The following is a 16,380-nucleotide window of genomic DNA, read 5'->3' as shown; positions in this document are numbered from 1 at the left end:
GACACTGACTGGCTGACTCTGAGCCACTGACACTGACTCTGAGCCACTGACACTGACTCTGAGCCACTGACACTGACTCTGAGCCACTAGACACTGACTCTGAGCCACTGACACTGACTCTGAGCCACTGACACTGACTCTGAGCCACTAGACACTGACTGGCTGACTCTGAGCCACTGACACTGAGCCACTGACACTGTCTGGCTGACTCTGAGCCACTAGACACTGACTCTGAGCCACTAGACACTGACTCTGAGCCACTAGACACTGACTGGCTGACTCTGAGCCACTGACACTGACTGGCTGACTCTGAGCCACTAGACACTGAGCCACTGACACTGTCTGGCTGACTCTGAGCCACTAGACACTGACTCTGAGCCACTAGACACTGACTCTGAGCCACTGACACTGTCTGGCTGACTCTGAGCCACTAGACACTGACTCTGAGCCACTAGACACTGACTCTGAGCCACTAGACACTGTCTGGCTGACTCTGAGCCACTAGACACTGACTCTGAGCCACTAGACACTGTCTGGCTGACTCTGAGCCACTAGACACTGAGCCACTGACACTGTCTGGCTGACTCTGAGCCACTAGACACTGACTCTGAGCCACTAGACACTGACTCTGAGCCACTGACACTGTCTGGCTGACTCTGAGCCACTAGACACTGACTCTGAGCCACTAGACACTGACTCTGAGCCACTGACACTGTCTGGCTGACTCTGAGCCACTAGACACTGACTCTGAGCCACTAGACACTGACTCTGAGCCACTAGACACTGACTCTGAGCCACTGACACTGTCTGGCTGACTCTGAGCCACTAGACACTGACTCTGAGCCACTAGACACTGACTCTGAGCCACTGACACTGTCTGGCTGACTCTGAGCCCAGTCCTACTCCAGAGCAGCATCATGGCTGAGCCAGCAGGACACATCAGCACGGAGTGAAGGTAAATAAGTGCACAGTTCACCTCTGAAATAAATAATGAATTACACATACAGTACGAACCAGGGTCTGTAGATCAGATCTACACATAGAACCAGTGTCTGTAGATCAGATCTACACATAGAACCAGGGTCTGTAGATCAGATCTACACATAGAACCAGGGTCTGTAGATCAGATCTACACATAGAACCAGGGTCTGTAGATCAGATCTACACATAGAACCAGGGTCTGTAGATCAGATCTACACATAGAACCAGGGTCTGTAGATCAGATCTACACATAGAACCAGGGTCTGTAGATCAGATCTACACATATAACCAGGGTCTGTAGATCAGATCTACACATAGAACCAGGGTCTGTAGATCAGATCTACACATAGAACCAGGGTCTGTAGATCAGATCTACACATAGAACCAGTGTCTGTAGATCAGATCTACACATAGAACCAGGGTCTGTAGATCAGATCTACACATAGAACCAGGGTCTGTAGATCAGATCTACACATAGAACCAGGGTCTGTAGATCAGATCTACACATAGAACCAGTGTCTGTAGATCAGATCTACACATAGAACCGGGGTCTGTAGATCAGATCTACACATAGAACCAGGGTCTGTAGATCAGATCTACACATAGAACCAGGGTCTGTAGATTAGATCTACACATAGAACCAGTGTCTGTAGATCAGATCTACACATAGAACCGGGGTCTGTAGATTAGATCTACACATAGAACCAGTGTCTGTAGATCAGATCTACACATAGAACCGGGGTCTGTAGATCAGATCTACACATAGAACCAGGTTCTGTAGATCAGATCTACACATAGAACCAGGTTCTGTAGATCAGATCTACACATAGAACCAGGGTCTGTAGATCAGATCTACACATAGAACCAGGGTCTGTAGATCAGCCTCTTTGGCAGAGAAAACATTGGTACCGTATGTTTCTACAAATCACACTTTATTTTTGTATTTTATTTTTTTACCCCAAAACATTGCACGGCACCAGTTGGACACGTGGATTCCATCTCTACCCTAACCCTAGCCCTCCTCTGATTGGTCACTTTACTTTAAATCATCTCCATGCCTATCTTTGTCTGATTGGATTACTTTTTCTTCTGCCTGTCCTGTGATTGGTCACTGAATTTAAATCGCCCTGCGTCCATCTTTGATAAACTGCCTCATAGTCTCTGAATTTAAATCGCCCTTATTAAATGAACCAACAGCGTGTCTGGGTTGTTGTTTAAATGATCCACTCTGTGACTCTATAGTTAAATGATCCACTCTTTGACTCTATAGTTAAATGATCCACTCTGTGACTCTATAGTTAAATTAACCACTCTGTGACTCTATAGTTAAATTAACCACTCTGTGACTCTATAGTTAAATGATCCACTCTTTGACTCTATAGTTAAATGATCCACTGTGACTCTATAGTTAAATGATCCACTCTGTGACTCTATAGTTAAATGATCCACTCTGTGACTCTATAGTTAAATGATCCACTCTGTGACTCTATAGTTAAATGATCCACTCTGTGACTCTATAGTTAAATGATCCACTCTGTGACTCTATAGTTAAATGATCCACTCTGTGACTCTATAGTTAAATGATCCACTCTGTGACTCTATAGTTAAATGATCCACTGTGACTCTATAGTTAAATGATCCACTCTGTGACTCTATAGTTAAATGATCCACTCTGTGACTCTATAGTTAAATGATCCACTCTGTGACTCTATAGTTAAATTAACCACTCTGTGACTCTATAGTTAAATGAACCACTCTTTCTTTGACTCGTTCAGCGTTTCTGGGTTGTCGGTGCCGGGGATGGCCGTGTCACCAGACTCCTCCCCTTGTGAGTCTCCTCCTCCTCTGGTCTCGTTGGTGTGGTAGGAGGCGGAGCCTTTATGACGGAACATGTAGCGAATCAGGAACACCAGAGTGCACAGGATGGTGAAGATCACCACGGCGATGATGCCTGCAGACCAACCAGACGTCAGCTGATACAAACAGTAGAACATGATTGGTTGGTTATGAACAAACATTCTGATTGGCTGTACCTCCGATGATGGCAGAGTTCCTGTTGACACCGCCGGGGAACGCCCTCTCCTCATTGAAGGGGAACTCTGAGAGAGAGAGCGAGAGCGACAGAGAGAGAGAGAGAGAGAGAGAGAGAGAGAGAGAGAGAGAGAGAGAGAGAGAGAGAGACAGAGACAGAGACAGAGACAGAGACAGAGACAGAGACAGAGAGACAGAGACAGAGACAGAGAGAGAGAGAGAGAGAGAGAGCGAGACAGAGACAGAGACAGAGACAGAGACAGAGACATAGAGAGAGAGAGAGAGAGAGAGAGAGAGAGACAGAGAGACAGAGAGAGAGAGAGAGAGACAGAGACAGAGACAGAGACAGAGAGAGAGACAGAGAGAGAGAGACAGAGAGAGAGAGAGAGAGAGACAGAGAGAGACAGAGACAGAGACAGAAAGAAAGACAAGCTAGTGTATCGGGCATAGCAGTGCTGTTTTCTGTATCACCCTCCCATGGACCCCATCACCCCTCCCCCCATGGACCCCCATCACCCCTCCCCCTCCCCCATCACCCCTCCCCCCATGGACCCCCATCACCCCTCCCCCCATGGACCCCCATCACCCCTCCCCCCATGGACCCCCATCACCCCTCCCCCCTCCCCCATCACCCCTCCCCCCATGGACCCCTATCACCCCTCCCCCCATGGACCCCCATCACCCCTCCCCCCATGGACCCCCAACACCCCTCCCCCCCATGGACCCCCATCACCCCTCCCCCCATCACCCCTCCCCCCATGGACCCCCATCACCCCTCCCCCCATGGACAGTACATGTATTGTCCATTAGGGGGTGTAGTACCTGTGTTGTCCAGTAGGGGGTCCGTGGCAGCAGACATTACCCTGGAAGGACGATGTGGGCGTGGCTGGGGGCGTGGCTGTGGGTGTGGCTACAGGGTCTCTCAGGGAAGACTTCAGGTGCGTGGCTACTCCGTTGAACCGCACTGGAGAAGGAGGCGTGGCTACTGGATAAGGAGGCGTGGCCACTGGAGAAGGAGGCGTGGCTACTGCGTTGAACCACACTGGAGGAGGCGTGGCTACTGTGTTGAACCACACTGGAGAAGGAGGCGTGGCCACTGGAGAAGGAGGCGTGGCTACTGCGTTGAACCACACTGGAGAAGGAGGCGTGGCCACTGGAGAAGGAGGCGTGGTCACTGGAGAAGGAGGAACCCTGGAGTGTTGAAACGCTGGATGAGCACTGGGTCTACGGGGCGAGAGAGAGAGAGAGAGAAAGAGAGAGAGAGAGAGAGAGAGAGAGAGAGAGAGAGAGACATTAACTTGATATAGACTCAGTGAGAAATGCCGCTTCCAAGAGAAGACGCACTAAGCACTATATGCACCCACTGCACACTCTAAGCACTAAGCACTATGGTAAATGGTAAATGGTGCATTTATATAGCGCCTTTATCCAAGGCGCTTTACATAGATACATGCATTACATTCACCCATTCACACACATTCATACACTGATGGTGACGGAAACCATGCAAGGCACCAACCTGCACATCAGGAGCAATTAGGGGTTCAGTGTCTTGCTCAAGGACACTTCGACACTAACTCTGGGGGAGCCCGGCAACCTTGCGGTTGCGATCCAGCCACTCTACCCCTGAGCCACTACCGCACTATGCACTATGCACTATGCACTAAGCACTATGCACCCACTGCACACAGAATGAGGTAGAGACTGAGGTACACTTCCTAACCGTCTGCCCACCGCACCAATGCATCAATTTACAATGAAGGCTTTTAGCAGACGCTCTTAATCCAGAGCGATTTACCTTAAGCAAAAAAAAAGAAAGAAATTCACACCTGTGTGAAGTGAATGGTGCAACTCCGTGTGGGGGTCCCCAGGGGGTCCCTGGAAGTTCTGGCAAGCCGCCCCACGTCCGAAACGGTCGAGAAATGACAGTTACAGTGTGGGGGTCCCCGGAACATCCAGACCCCCAGTAATGTGCCCAGGGTGCGGGCCGACAGAGTTACCATGTGGGGGTCCCCCGGGGGTCCCTCTACCGTACTGTACTGTGCTGTCACACACGAAATCATCATATACAGTTAATACGTGTGTGTGTGTGTGTGTGTGTGTGTGTGTGTGTGTGTGTGTGTGTGTGTGTGTGTGTGTGTGTGTGTGTGTGTGTGTGTGTGTGTGTGTGTGTGTGTGTGTGTTAGGTTGCGCAACAGTGGCACTTGGTGGTGAAAACCAACCAAACGCTATTTCCGTGCTCGGACACAGCCAGGCAGCCAGGATGCAGGGGCCCAGGGACACACATAGCTGTCTATAGGAGAGGTTGCACCAGGGAGACCCAGGGACACACATAGCTGTCTATAGGAGAGGTTGTACCAGGGAGACCCAGGGACACACATAGCTGTCTATAGGAGAGGTTGCACCAGGGAGACCCAGGGACACACATAGCTGTCTATAGGAGAGGTTGCACCAGGGAGACCCAGGGACACACATATCTGTCTATAGGAGAGGTTGCACCAGGGAGACCCAGGGACACACATAGCTGTCTATAGGAGAGGTTGCACCAGGGAGACCCAGGGACTCACATAGCTGTCTATAGGAGAGGTTGCACCAGGGAGACCCAGGGACACACATAGCTGTCTATAGGAGAGGTTGCACCAGGGAGACCCAGAGACACACATAGCTGTCTATAGGAGAGGTTGCACCAGGGAGACCCAGGGACACACATAGCTGTCTATAGGAGAGGTTGCACCAGGGAGACCCAGGGACACACATAGCTGTCTATAGGAGAGGTTGCACCAGGGAGACGCAGAGACACACATAGCTGTCTATAGGAGGTTGCACCAGGGAGACCCAGGGACACACATAGCTGTCTATAGGAGAGGTTGCACCAGGGAGACCCAGGGACACACATAGCTGTCTATACGAGAGGTTGCACCAGGGAGACCCAGGGACACACATAGCTGTCTATAGGAGAGGTTGCACCAAGGAGACCCAGGGACACACATAGCTGTATATAGGAGAGGTTGTACCAGGGAGACCCAGGGACACACATAGCTGTCTATAGGAGAGGTTGCACCAGGGAGACCCAGGGACACACATAGCTGTCTATAGGAGAGGTTGCACCAGGGAGACCCAGGGACACACATAGCTGTCTATAGGAGAGGTTGCACCAGGGAGACCCAGGGACACACATAGCTGTCTATAGGAGAGGTTGCACCAGGGAGACCCAGGGACACGCATAGCTGTCTATAGGAGAGGTTGCACCAAGGAGACCCAGGGACAGGATAGGTTGCACCAGGGAGACCCAGGGACACACATAGCTGTCTATAGGAGAGGTTGCACCAGGGAGACCCAGGGACACACATAGCTGTCTAAAGGAGAGGTTGCACCAGGGAGACCCAGGGACACACATAGCTGTCTATAGGAGAGGTTGCACCAAGGAGACCCAGGGACACACATAGCTGTCTATAGGAGAGGTTGCACCAGGGAGACCCAGGGACACACATAACTGTCTATAGGAGAGGTTGCACCAGGGAGACCCAGGGACACACATAGCTGTCTAAAGGAGAGGTTGCACCAGGGAGACCCAGGGACACACATAGCTGTCTATAGGAGAGGTTGCACCAAGGAGACCCAGGGACACACATAGCTGTCTATAGGAGAGGTTGCACCAGGGAGACCCAGGGACACACATAGCTGTCTATAGGAGAGGTTGCACCAGGGAGACCCAGGGACACACATAGCTGTCTATAGGAGAGGTTGCACCAGGGAGACCCAGGGACACACATAGCTGTCTATAGGAGAGGTTGCACCAGGGAGACCCAGGGACACACATAGCTGTCTATAGGAGAGGTTGCACCAGGGAGACCCAGGGACACACATAGCTGTCTAAAGGAGAGGTTGCACCAGGGAGACCCAGGGACACACATAGCTGTCTATAGGAGAGGTTGCACCAGGGAGACCCAGGGACACACATAGCTGTCTATAGGAGAGGTTGCACCAGGGAGACCCAGGGACTCACATAGCTGTCTATAGGAGAGGTTGCACCAGGGAGACCCAGGGACACACATAGCTGTCTATAGGAGAGGTTGCACCAGGGAGACGCAGAGACACACATAGCTGTCTATAGGAGGTTGCACCAGGGAGACCCAGGGACACACATAGCTGTCTATAGGAGAGGTTGCACCAGGGAGACCCAGGGACACACATAGCTGTCTATACGAGAGGTTGCACCAGGGAGACCCAGGGACACACATAGCTGTCTATAGGAGAGGTTGCACCAAGGAGACCCAGGGACACACATAGCTGTATATAGGAGAGGTTGTACCAGGGAGACCCAGGGACACACATAGCTGTCTATAGGAGAGGTTGCACCAGGGAGACCCAGGGACACACATAGCTGTCTATAGGAGAGGTTGCACCAGGGAGACCCAGGGACACACATAGCTGTCTATAGGAGAGGTTGCACCAGGGAGACCCAGGGACACACATAGCTGTCTATAGGAGAGGTTGCACCAGGGAGACCCAGGGACACGCATAGCTGTCTATAGGAGAGGTTGCACCAAGGAGACCCAGGGACAGGATAGGTTGCACCAGGGAGACCCAGGGACACACATAGCTGTCTATAGGAGAGGTTGCACCAGGGAGACCCAGGGACACACATAGCTGTCTAAAGGAGAGGTTGCACCAGGGAGACCCAGGGACACACATAGCTGTCTATAGGAGAGGTTGCACCAAGGAGACCCAGGGACACACATAGCTGTCTATAGGAGAGGTTGCACCAGGGAGACCCAGGGACACACATAACTGTCTATAGGAGAGGTTGCACCAGGGAGACCCAGGGACACACATAGCTGTCTAAAGGAGAGGTTGCACCAGGGAGACCCAGGGACACACATAGCTGTCTATAGGAGAGGTTGCACCAAGGAGACCCAGGGACACACATAGCTGTCTATAGGACAGGTTGCACCAGGGAGACCCAGGGACACACATAGCTGTCTATAGGAGAGGTTGCACCAGGGAGACCCAGGGACACACATAGCTGTCTATAGGAGAGGTTGCACCAGGGAGACCCAGGGACACACATAGCTGTCTATAGGAGAGGTTGCACCAGGGAGACCCAGGGACACACATAGCTGTCTATAGGAGAGGTTGCACCAGGGAGACCCAGGGACACACATAGCTGTCTAAAGGAGAGGTTGCACCAGGGAGACCCAGGGACACACATAGCTGTCTATAGGAGAGGTTGCACCAGGGAGACCCAGGGAAACACATAGCTGTCTATAGGAGAGGTTGCACCAAGGAGACCCTGGGACACACATAGCTGTCTATAGGAGAGGTTGCACCAGGGAGACCCAGGGACACACATAGCTGTCTATAGGAGAGGTTGCACCAGGGAGACCCAGGGACACACATAGCTGTCTATAGCAGAGGTTGCACCAGGGAGACCCAGGGACACACATAGCTGTCTATAGGAGAGGTTGCACCAAGGAGACCCAGAGACACACATAGCTGTCTATAGGAGAGGTTGCACCAGGGAGACCCAGGGAAACACATATCTGTCTATAGGAGAGGTTGCACCAGGGAGACCCAGGGACACACATAGCTGTCTAAAGGAGAGGTTGCACCAGGGAGACCCAGGGACACACATAGCTGTCTATAGGAGAGGTTGCACCAAGGAGACCCAGGGACACACATAGCTGTCTATAGGAGAGGTTGCATCAAGGAGACCCAGGGACACACATAGCTGTCTATAGGAGAGGTTGCACCAAGGAGACCCAGGGACAGGAGAGGTTGCACCAGGGAGACCCAGGGACACACACACAGCTGTCAATAGGAGAGGTTGCACCAGGGAGACCCAGGGACACACATAGCTGTCTATAGGAGAGGTTGCACCAAGGAGACCCATGGACAGGAGAGGTTGCACCAGGGAGAGCCAGGGACAGGAGAGGTTGCACCAGGGAGACCCAGGGACAGGAGAGGTTGCACCAGGGAGACCCAGGGACAGGAGAGGTTGCACCAGGGAGACCCAGGGACAGGAGAGGTTGCACCAAGGAGACCCAGGGACAGGAGAGGTTGCACCAAGGAGACCCAGGGACTCACATAGCTGTCTATAGGAGAGGTTGTACCAGGGAGACCCAGGGACACACATAGCTGTCTATAGGAGAGGTTGCACCAGGGAGACCCAGGGACTCACATAGCTGTCTATAGGAGAGGTTGTACCAGGGAGACCCAGGGACACACATAGCTGTCTATAGGAGAGGTTGCACCAGGGAGACCCAGGGACTCACATAGCTGTCTATAGGAGAGGTTGTACCAGGGAGACCCAGGGACACACATAGCTGTCTATAGGAGAGGTTGTACCAGGGAGACCCAGGGACACACATAGCTGTCTATAGGAGAGGTTGCACCAGGGAGACCCAGGGACTCACATAGCTGTCTATAGGAGAGGTTGCACCAGGGAGACCCAGGGACACACATAGCTGTCTATAGGAGAGGTTGCACCAGGGAGACCCAGGGACACACATAGCTGTCTATAGGAGAGGTTGCACCAGGGAGACCCAGGGACACACATAGCTGTCTATAGGAGAGGTTGCACCAGGGAGACCCAGGGACACACATAGCTGTCTATAGGAGAGGTTGCACCAAGGAGACCCAGAGACACACATAGCTGTCTATAGGAGAGGTTGAACCAGGGAGACCCAGGGACACACATAGCTGTCTATAGGAGAGGTTGCACCAGGGAGACCCAGGGACACACATAGCTGTCTATAGGAGAGGTTGCACCAGGGAGACCCAGGGACACACATAGCTGTCTATAGGAGAGGTTGCACCAGGGAGACCCAGGGACACACATAGCTGTCTATAGGAGAGGTTGCACCAAGGAGACCCAGGGACACACATAGCTGTCTATAGGAGAGGTTGCACCAGGGAGACCCAGGGACACACATAGCTGTCTATTGGAGAGGTTGCACCAGGGAGACCCAGGGACACACATAGCTGTCTATAGGAGAGGTTGCACCAAGGAGACCCAGGGACACACATAGCTGTCTTGGTTGCACCAAGCTGTCTTGGTTGCACCAAGGAGACCCATGGACAGGAGAGGTTGCACCAGGGAGAGCCAGGGACAGGAGAGGTTGCACCAGGGAGACCCAGGGACAGGAGAGGTTGCACCAGGGAGACCCAGGGACAGGAGAGGTTGCACCAGGGAGACCCAGGGACAGGAGAGGTTGCACCAAGGAGACCCAGGGACAGGAGAGGTTGCACCAAGGAGACCCAGGGACTCACATAGCTGTCTATAGGAGAGGTTGTACCAGGGAGACCCAGGGACACACATAGCTGTCTATAGGAGAGGTTGCACCAGGGAGACCCAGGGACTCACATAGCTGTCTATAGGAGAGGTTGTACCAGGGAGACCCAGGGACACACATAGCTGTCTATAGGAGAGGTTGTACCAGGGAGACCCAGGGACACACATAGCTGTCTATAGGAGAGGTTGCACCAGGGAGACCCAGGGACTCACATAGCTGTCTATAGGAGAGGTTGTACCAGGGAGACCCAGGGACACACATAGCTGTCTATAGGAGAGGTTGCACCAGGGAGACCCAGGGACACACATAGCTGTCTATAGGAGAGGTTGCACCAGGGAGACCCAGGGACACACATAGCTGTCTATAGGAGAGGTTGCACCTGGGAGACCCAGGGACACACATAGCTGTCTATAGAAGAGGTTGCACCTGGGAGACCCAGGGACACACATAGCTGTCTATAGGAGAGGTTGCACCAGGGAGACCCAGAGACACACATAGCTGTCTATAGGAGAGGTTGTACCAGGGAGACCCAGGGACACACATAGCTGTCTATAGGAGAAGTTGCACCAGGGAGATCCAGGGACACACATAGCTGTCTAAAGGAGAGGTTGCACCAGGGAGACCCAGGGACACACATAGCTGTCTATAGGAGAGGTTGCACCAGGGAGACCCAGAGACACACATAGCTGTCTATAGGAGAGGTTGCACCAGGGAGACCCAGAGACACACATAGCTGTCTATAGGAGAGGTTGCACCAAGGAGACCCAGGGATAGGAGAGGTTGCACCAAGGAGACCCAGGGACAGGAGAGGTTGCACCAGGGAGACCCAGGGACAGGAGTGGTTGCACCAAGGAGACCCAGGGACAGGAGAGGTTGCACCAGGGAGACCCAGGGACAGGAGAGGTTGCACCAGGGAGACCCAGGGACAGGAGAGGTTGCACCAAGGAGACCCAGGGACAGGAGAGGTTGCACCAAGGAGACCCAGGGACAGGAGAGGTTGCACCAGGGAGACCCAGGGACAGGAGAGGTTGCACCAAGGCATTTGGCCTGCAAAAACCTGACCAAAAACGTATTCCGGTGAGGTTAGATAAAGACTATTAATTTAAATAAGGCTTTGGGCTTTCGGCCCATGCAGAATGCCTACAGTGTTTTGTGTGTATATTGAGAGGTAACCTGTGGCATATTCCTCCTATTTCCTTTTTTTCCTTTCTTTATCGCTATGTCATTGTTTTTGGTTTTTACTTGTCTTTATGTTGTCCTAAGTGTTGATGTTTTGTATCTGTATGACCACACAAAAAAGTCAAAAAAAAGGAGTGGTTGCACCATTCAAAAAAGCATGGCAATACATCATATACATACAAACGTAGTTATCATGAATCATACGTAAGCTATAAAAACGTTATATTATTTGTACATATGACTGATGTCTGGATTAGGAGCTGGGCTGACTCCTGGGTGAGGAAGGCTCTGATTGGCTGACTCCTGGGTGAGGAAGGGTCTGATTGGCTGACTCCCGGGTGAGGAAGGGTCTGATTGGCTGACTCCCGGGTGAGGAAGGGTCTGATTGGCTGACTCCCGGCTGAGGAAGGGTCTGATTGGCTGACTCCCGGCTGAGGAAGGGTCTGATTGGCTGACTCCTGGGTGAGGAAGGGTCTGATTGGCTGACTCCTGGGTGAGGAAGGGTCTGATTGGCTGACTCCCGGGTGAGGAAGGGTCTGATTGGCTGCCTCCTGGGTGAGGAAGAGTCTGATTCGTCGAATGTAAAGCTGCGTTCAGACCTGAATATATATATTGTCCTCGGTTCGTCCCGTTGGTACCGTGGCAGGTCGCGCCTGTTCGCACAATTCTTGCCTTTGAATTAATGCTGTACAGCCATACAGTATATGGCCCATATATGGTCAATGCGTGACGTCACATCACTGTTGCGTGTGTTTGTCAAATACTTGACGTGACCAGGAGACAGTCCATTTCTATGTGCAGTTTTCTGGCTGTTTTGTATCAGATCTTTTCTCTAATTCGCCGAACATCAACCGAGAGAGAAGCAGTTCAACATGGAGACGTCGGTGGATCACGCCACGGGCAGAGCGCCGGGCGGAGGGCTGGACGTGGAATGGTGCGACGAATCAGGCGACGGCGACAACAGGATCAGCGACGAGGGCGAGGACGGCCAATCAGGGACCAACGACGAGACGGGGACGGACGGCCGGTCGCCGTCGAGGACCAACGATGAGGCCCGGGACGTCGGCTCCAGGATCAACGCCAGCAAGGGAGAGGACGACGCCGGCAAGATGTTCGTGGGCGGCCTCAGCTGGGACACGAGCAAGAAGGACCTGAAGGACTACTTCGCCAAGTTCGGCGAGGTCTCCGAGTGCACCATCAAGATCAACGCCAGCACGGGCCGCTCGCGAGGCTTCGGCTTCGTCCTCTTCAAGGACGCGGGCGGCGTGGACAAGGTCCTGGAGCAGAAGGAGCACCGCCTGGACGGACGGCAGATCGACCCCAAGAAGGCCATGGCCATGAGGAAGGAGCCGTGCCGGAAGGTCTTCGTCCGCGGCCTCAACCCCGACGCCTCCGAGGACGCCGTGCGCGAACACTTCGGCGCCTTCGGGGAGATCGACGGCGTCAAGCTGCCCGTGGACGTCAAGACACAGAAGAGGAAGGCGTTCGCCTTCGTCACGTACCGCGATGAGGCGTCGGCGCGCCGCTGCCTGGAGAGGAAGATCCACGTGGTCGAGGGGAGCAAGTGCGAGCTGAAGATGGCCCAGCCCAAGGAGATGTACCAGCAGCAGCAGTACGGAGGCCGGGGGGGCTACGGGGGCGCCAGGGGAGGCCGGGGCCGACCGGGGCGCGGCCAGGGCTGGAACCAAACCCTGGCCTACAACAAGCCCTTCACCAGCGGCAGCTACTACTGGAACCAACAGGGCTACGGAAACCAAGCCTGCGGAGGATACGGAGGAGGATACAGCGGCTACGGCGGAAACGACTACTACTCCTCTGGTTACTACGGTTACGGTGGAGGAGCGTACGACTACAACAAGGGCAACTCTAGCTATGGGAAAACTCCAAGACGGGGAAGCAACCACAGCAGCTACAGGCCTTACTGATAGGAAGTAACCATAGCAACCACAGCAGCCCGAGAGGCATCCTAAACAGATGCCAGGGCTCCACCGGACGCGTTGCGTCTCCGTCGCGTGCGTCAAAAAACGCACTGGTTCAATTTGAATGCACGCGTTAATGTCACGCAACGCGGGCAGTGGAGCCACCCTTCATTGATTAAAAAGGGAACATTCCCTGACGGTGACGGAGACGCGACGCTGACGCGCCCTGTGGAGCCCCGGTGTTAGCTGGCTCCTTTCCAAGTGAAGAAGCAGCGACTCTAACTTCTCAACCTCTCTCTAAGGGAGATGCCAGCCACCCTAACTGAATACTCACTCTCTCTCTAAGGGAGATGCCAGCCACCCTAACTGAATACTCACCCTCTCTCTAAGGGAGATGCTAGCCACCCTAACTGAATACTCACTCTCTCTCTAAGGGAGATGCCAGCCACCCTAACTGAATACTCACTCTCTCTCTAAGGAGATGCCAGCCACCCTAACTGAATACTCACTCTCTCTCTAAGGGAGATGCCAGCCACCCTAACTGAATACTCACTCTCTCTCTAAGGGAGATGCCAGCCACCCTAACTGAATACTCACTCTCTCTCTAAGGGAGATGCCAGCCACCCTAACTGAATACTCACTCTCTCTCTAAGGAGATGCCAGCCACCCTAACTGAATACTCACTCTCTCTCTAAGGGAGATGCCAGCCACCCTAACTGAATACTCACTCTCTCTCTAAGGGAGATGCCAGCCACCCTAACTGAATACTCACTCTCTCTCTAAGGGAGATGCCAGCCGCCCGTCAGAGAACAAATATGGTAAAGAGCTAATTAACCAAAGTGCTGTACAGGCCAGGAGGAGGGGACTCACTACTGCCACCAGATCTGGTGGAGTCAGGTTAGGAGGAGGGGACTCACTACTGCCACCATCTGGTGGAGTCAGGTTAGTACAGGCCAGGAGGTAGCCAAATCACTAATGCAGAAAAACATCAAGATAAACAATAAACAAAACATACAACTCGGAGGCAATAAAAACAGTAAGAAACAAAGTGTAAATAAAACATAAAATAAATAACAACCACCAATGATAAATAGCATGCAGCCACATCAGGGGGAGTCAAAAGCTATAGTGAATAATTGTGCCTAGATGAAGCCACTTAAACCCCATAGTGAGGGGTTTACTGTACTAAAGAGTGAGGAGGGATAAGGTCCCGGTCTCGTTTTGTAAGAAACTGGGCCCCGAAAGGTTAGCTAGGGCTGAGTTTAACAAGATTCCAAGGCCGCTAATTAACTAGAGGGATGTTCCGTTCAAGTGGCTGAAGGAGTCAACAGACATCTTGGAGCTGTGACAGTCTAAGCTAAGCCTAGGTTTAGTCCACAGTCTTGGAGCTGTGACAGTCTAAGCTAAGCCTAGGTTTAGTCTGCAGTCTTGGAGCTGTGACAGTCTAAGCTAAGCCTAGGTTTAGTCTGCAGTCTTGGAGCTGTGACAGTCTAAGCTAAGCCTAGGTTTAGTCTGCAGTCTTGGAGCTGTGACAGTCTAAGCTAAGCCTAAATCTAGTCTACAGTCTTGGAGCTGTGACAGTCTAAGCTAAGCCTAAATCTAGTCTACAGTCTTGGAGCTGTGACAGTCTAAGCTAAGCCTAGGTTTAGTCCACAGTCTTGGAGCTGTGACAGTCTAAGCTAAGCCTAGGTTTAGACCACAGTCTTGGAGCTGTGACAGTCTAAGCTAAGCCTAGGTTTAGTCCACAGTCTTGGAGCTGTGACAGTCTAAGCTAAGCCTATGTTTAGTCCACATTCTTGGAGCTGTGACAGTCTAAGCTAAGCCTAAATCTAGTCTACAGTCTTGGAGCTGTGACAGTCTAAGCTAAGCCTATAGTCCACAGTCTTGGAGCTGTGACAGTCTAAGCTAAGCCTAGGTTTAGTCCACAGTCTTGGAGCTGTGACAGTCTAAGCTAAGCCTAGGTTTAGTCCACGGGACGGCTAGGAGATCTAGAGGATGAAGATGGGACGTCACATTATTGTAAAACAGGATAATCTTAAGAGAGCAGCAACGATCACAGAAACAATAAATATAAAGACCATAAAAAACAGATTCAAGTGCAAACCTCCTCCACGTTTAGCTAAATCACATTTAAAATGTTAAAGGAGAATGGAGGTTGGGAGGAACACAGCAGAAACATTCTTACCAAGTTCTGTGAGGACAGTTTAGACAGGGAGAACATGACGTTATGTTACATAAATAGAGATGCCGCAGTCCAATTAGAAACATTGTTACTAACTTCTGTAAGGACAGAGCAACATGACAACGTTATGTGACAAAAGCTCGCCCCCCGTTGTAGCGGATGAGATTGAAAATCTTAAAACGTGAATAACTCTTGATCTAAATCAGGGATGTCAAGCTCAGTTTGGTTCTGGGGCCAGATCCAGACCATCTGATCTCAAGTGGGCCAGACCAGTAAAATAACCTATGTCAACTCCAAATCATACATTTCTAGCCTACATATTATAATCACGGATCACGAGGGATCTATTCTAAGCACAACACATTTATTCACAAACAATGGAATTGAAATAAAATGATTTCACTTTCATTAACAACTGGTTTATTTGTATACAGTTGAGTGAATACAGGTTTACATCTGACCACCTGAAGCAACTCACCACTAAACTAAACATCTGACCACCTGAAGCAACTCACCACTAAACTAAACATCTGACCACCTGAAGCAACTCACCACTAAACTAAACATCTGACCACCTGAAGCAACTCACCACTAAACTAAACATCTGACCACCTGAAGCAACTCACCACTAAACTAAACATCTGACCACCTGAAGCAACTCACCACTAAACTAAACATCTGACCACCTGAAGCAACTCACCACTAAACTAAAGAAACTCAAGTGGGAGCTATAGGAAGAAATTATTTTACCTTAATTGTCAGTCACACTGCTTTGAAAATGCACATTTATGAA

General features: G+C 51.8%; 2 protein-coding genes across 2 annotated transcripts; one reads left to right on the top strand and one right to left on the bottom strand.

Annotated features, from left to right (window-relative positions):
* Positions 1–2,723: 2,723 nt before the first annotated feature.
* LOC306918314 (contactin-associated protein-like 2) lies at positions 2,724–4,116 on the bottom strand (the record flags this gene model as incomplete). The annotated part of the gene is made up of 4 exons (XM_079531205.1): positions 4,074–4,116; positions 3,835–3,875; positions 3,015–3,080; positions 2,724–2,932 (listed from the first exon to the last, which is right to left on the bottom strand). Exons 2-4 carry the CDS (start codon positions 3,869–3,871, stop codon positions 2,724–2,726), a joined length of 312 nt encoding a protein of 103 aa, XP_079387331.1. The 5' UTR covers positions 3,872–3,875; positions 4,074–4,116.
* An 8,242-nt stretch (positions 4,117–12,358) lies between these two features.
* Positions 12,359–13,411, top strand: LOC306918313 (heterogeneous nuclear ribonucleoprotein A/B-like; the record flags this gene model as incomplete). The annotated part of the gene is made up of 1 exon (XM_079531204.1): positions 12,359–13,411. One exon carries the CDS (start codon positions 12,359–12,361, stop codon positions 13,409–13,411), a length of 1,053 nt encoding a protein of 350 aa, XP_079387330.1.
* Between the last annotated feature and the right edge of the window lie 2,969 nt (positions 13,412–16,380).

This window comes from Electrona antarctica, assembly GCF_951216825.1.
Source record: "Electrona antarctica genome assembly, contig: scaffold_147, whole genome shotgun sequence".
NCBI lineage: Eukaryota > Metazoa > Chordata > Actinopteri > Myctophiformes > Myctophidae > Electrona > Electrona antarctica.
Note: the sequence above shows the minus strand (reverse complement) of the source record. Positions and strands in the feature narration are given on the sequence as shown.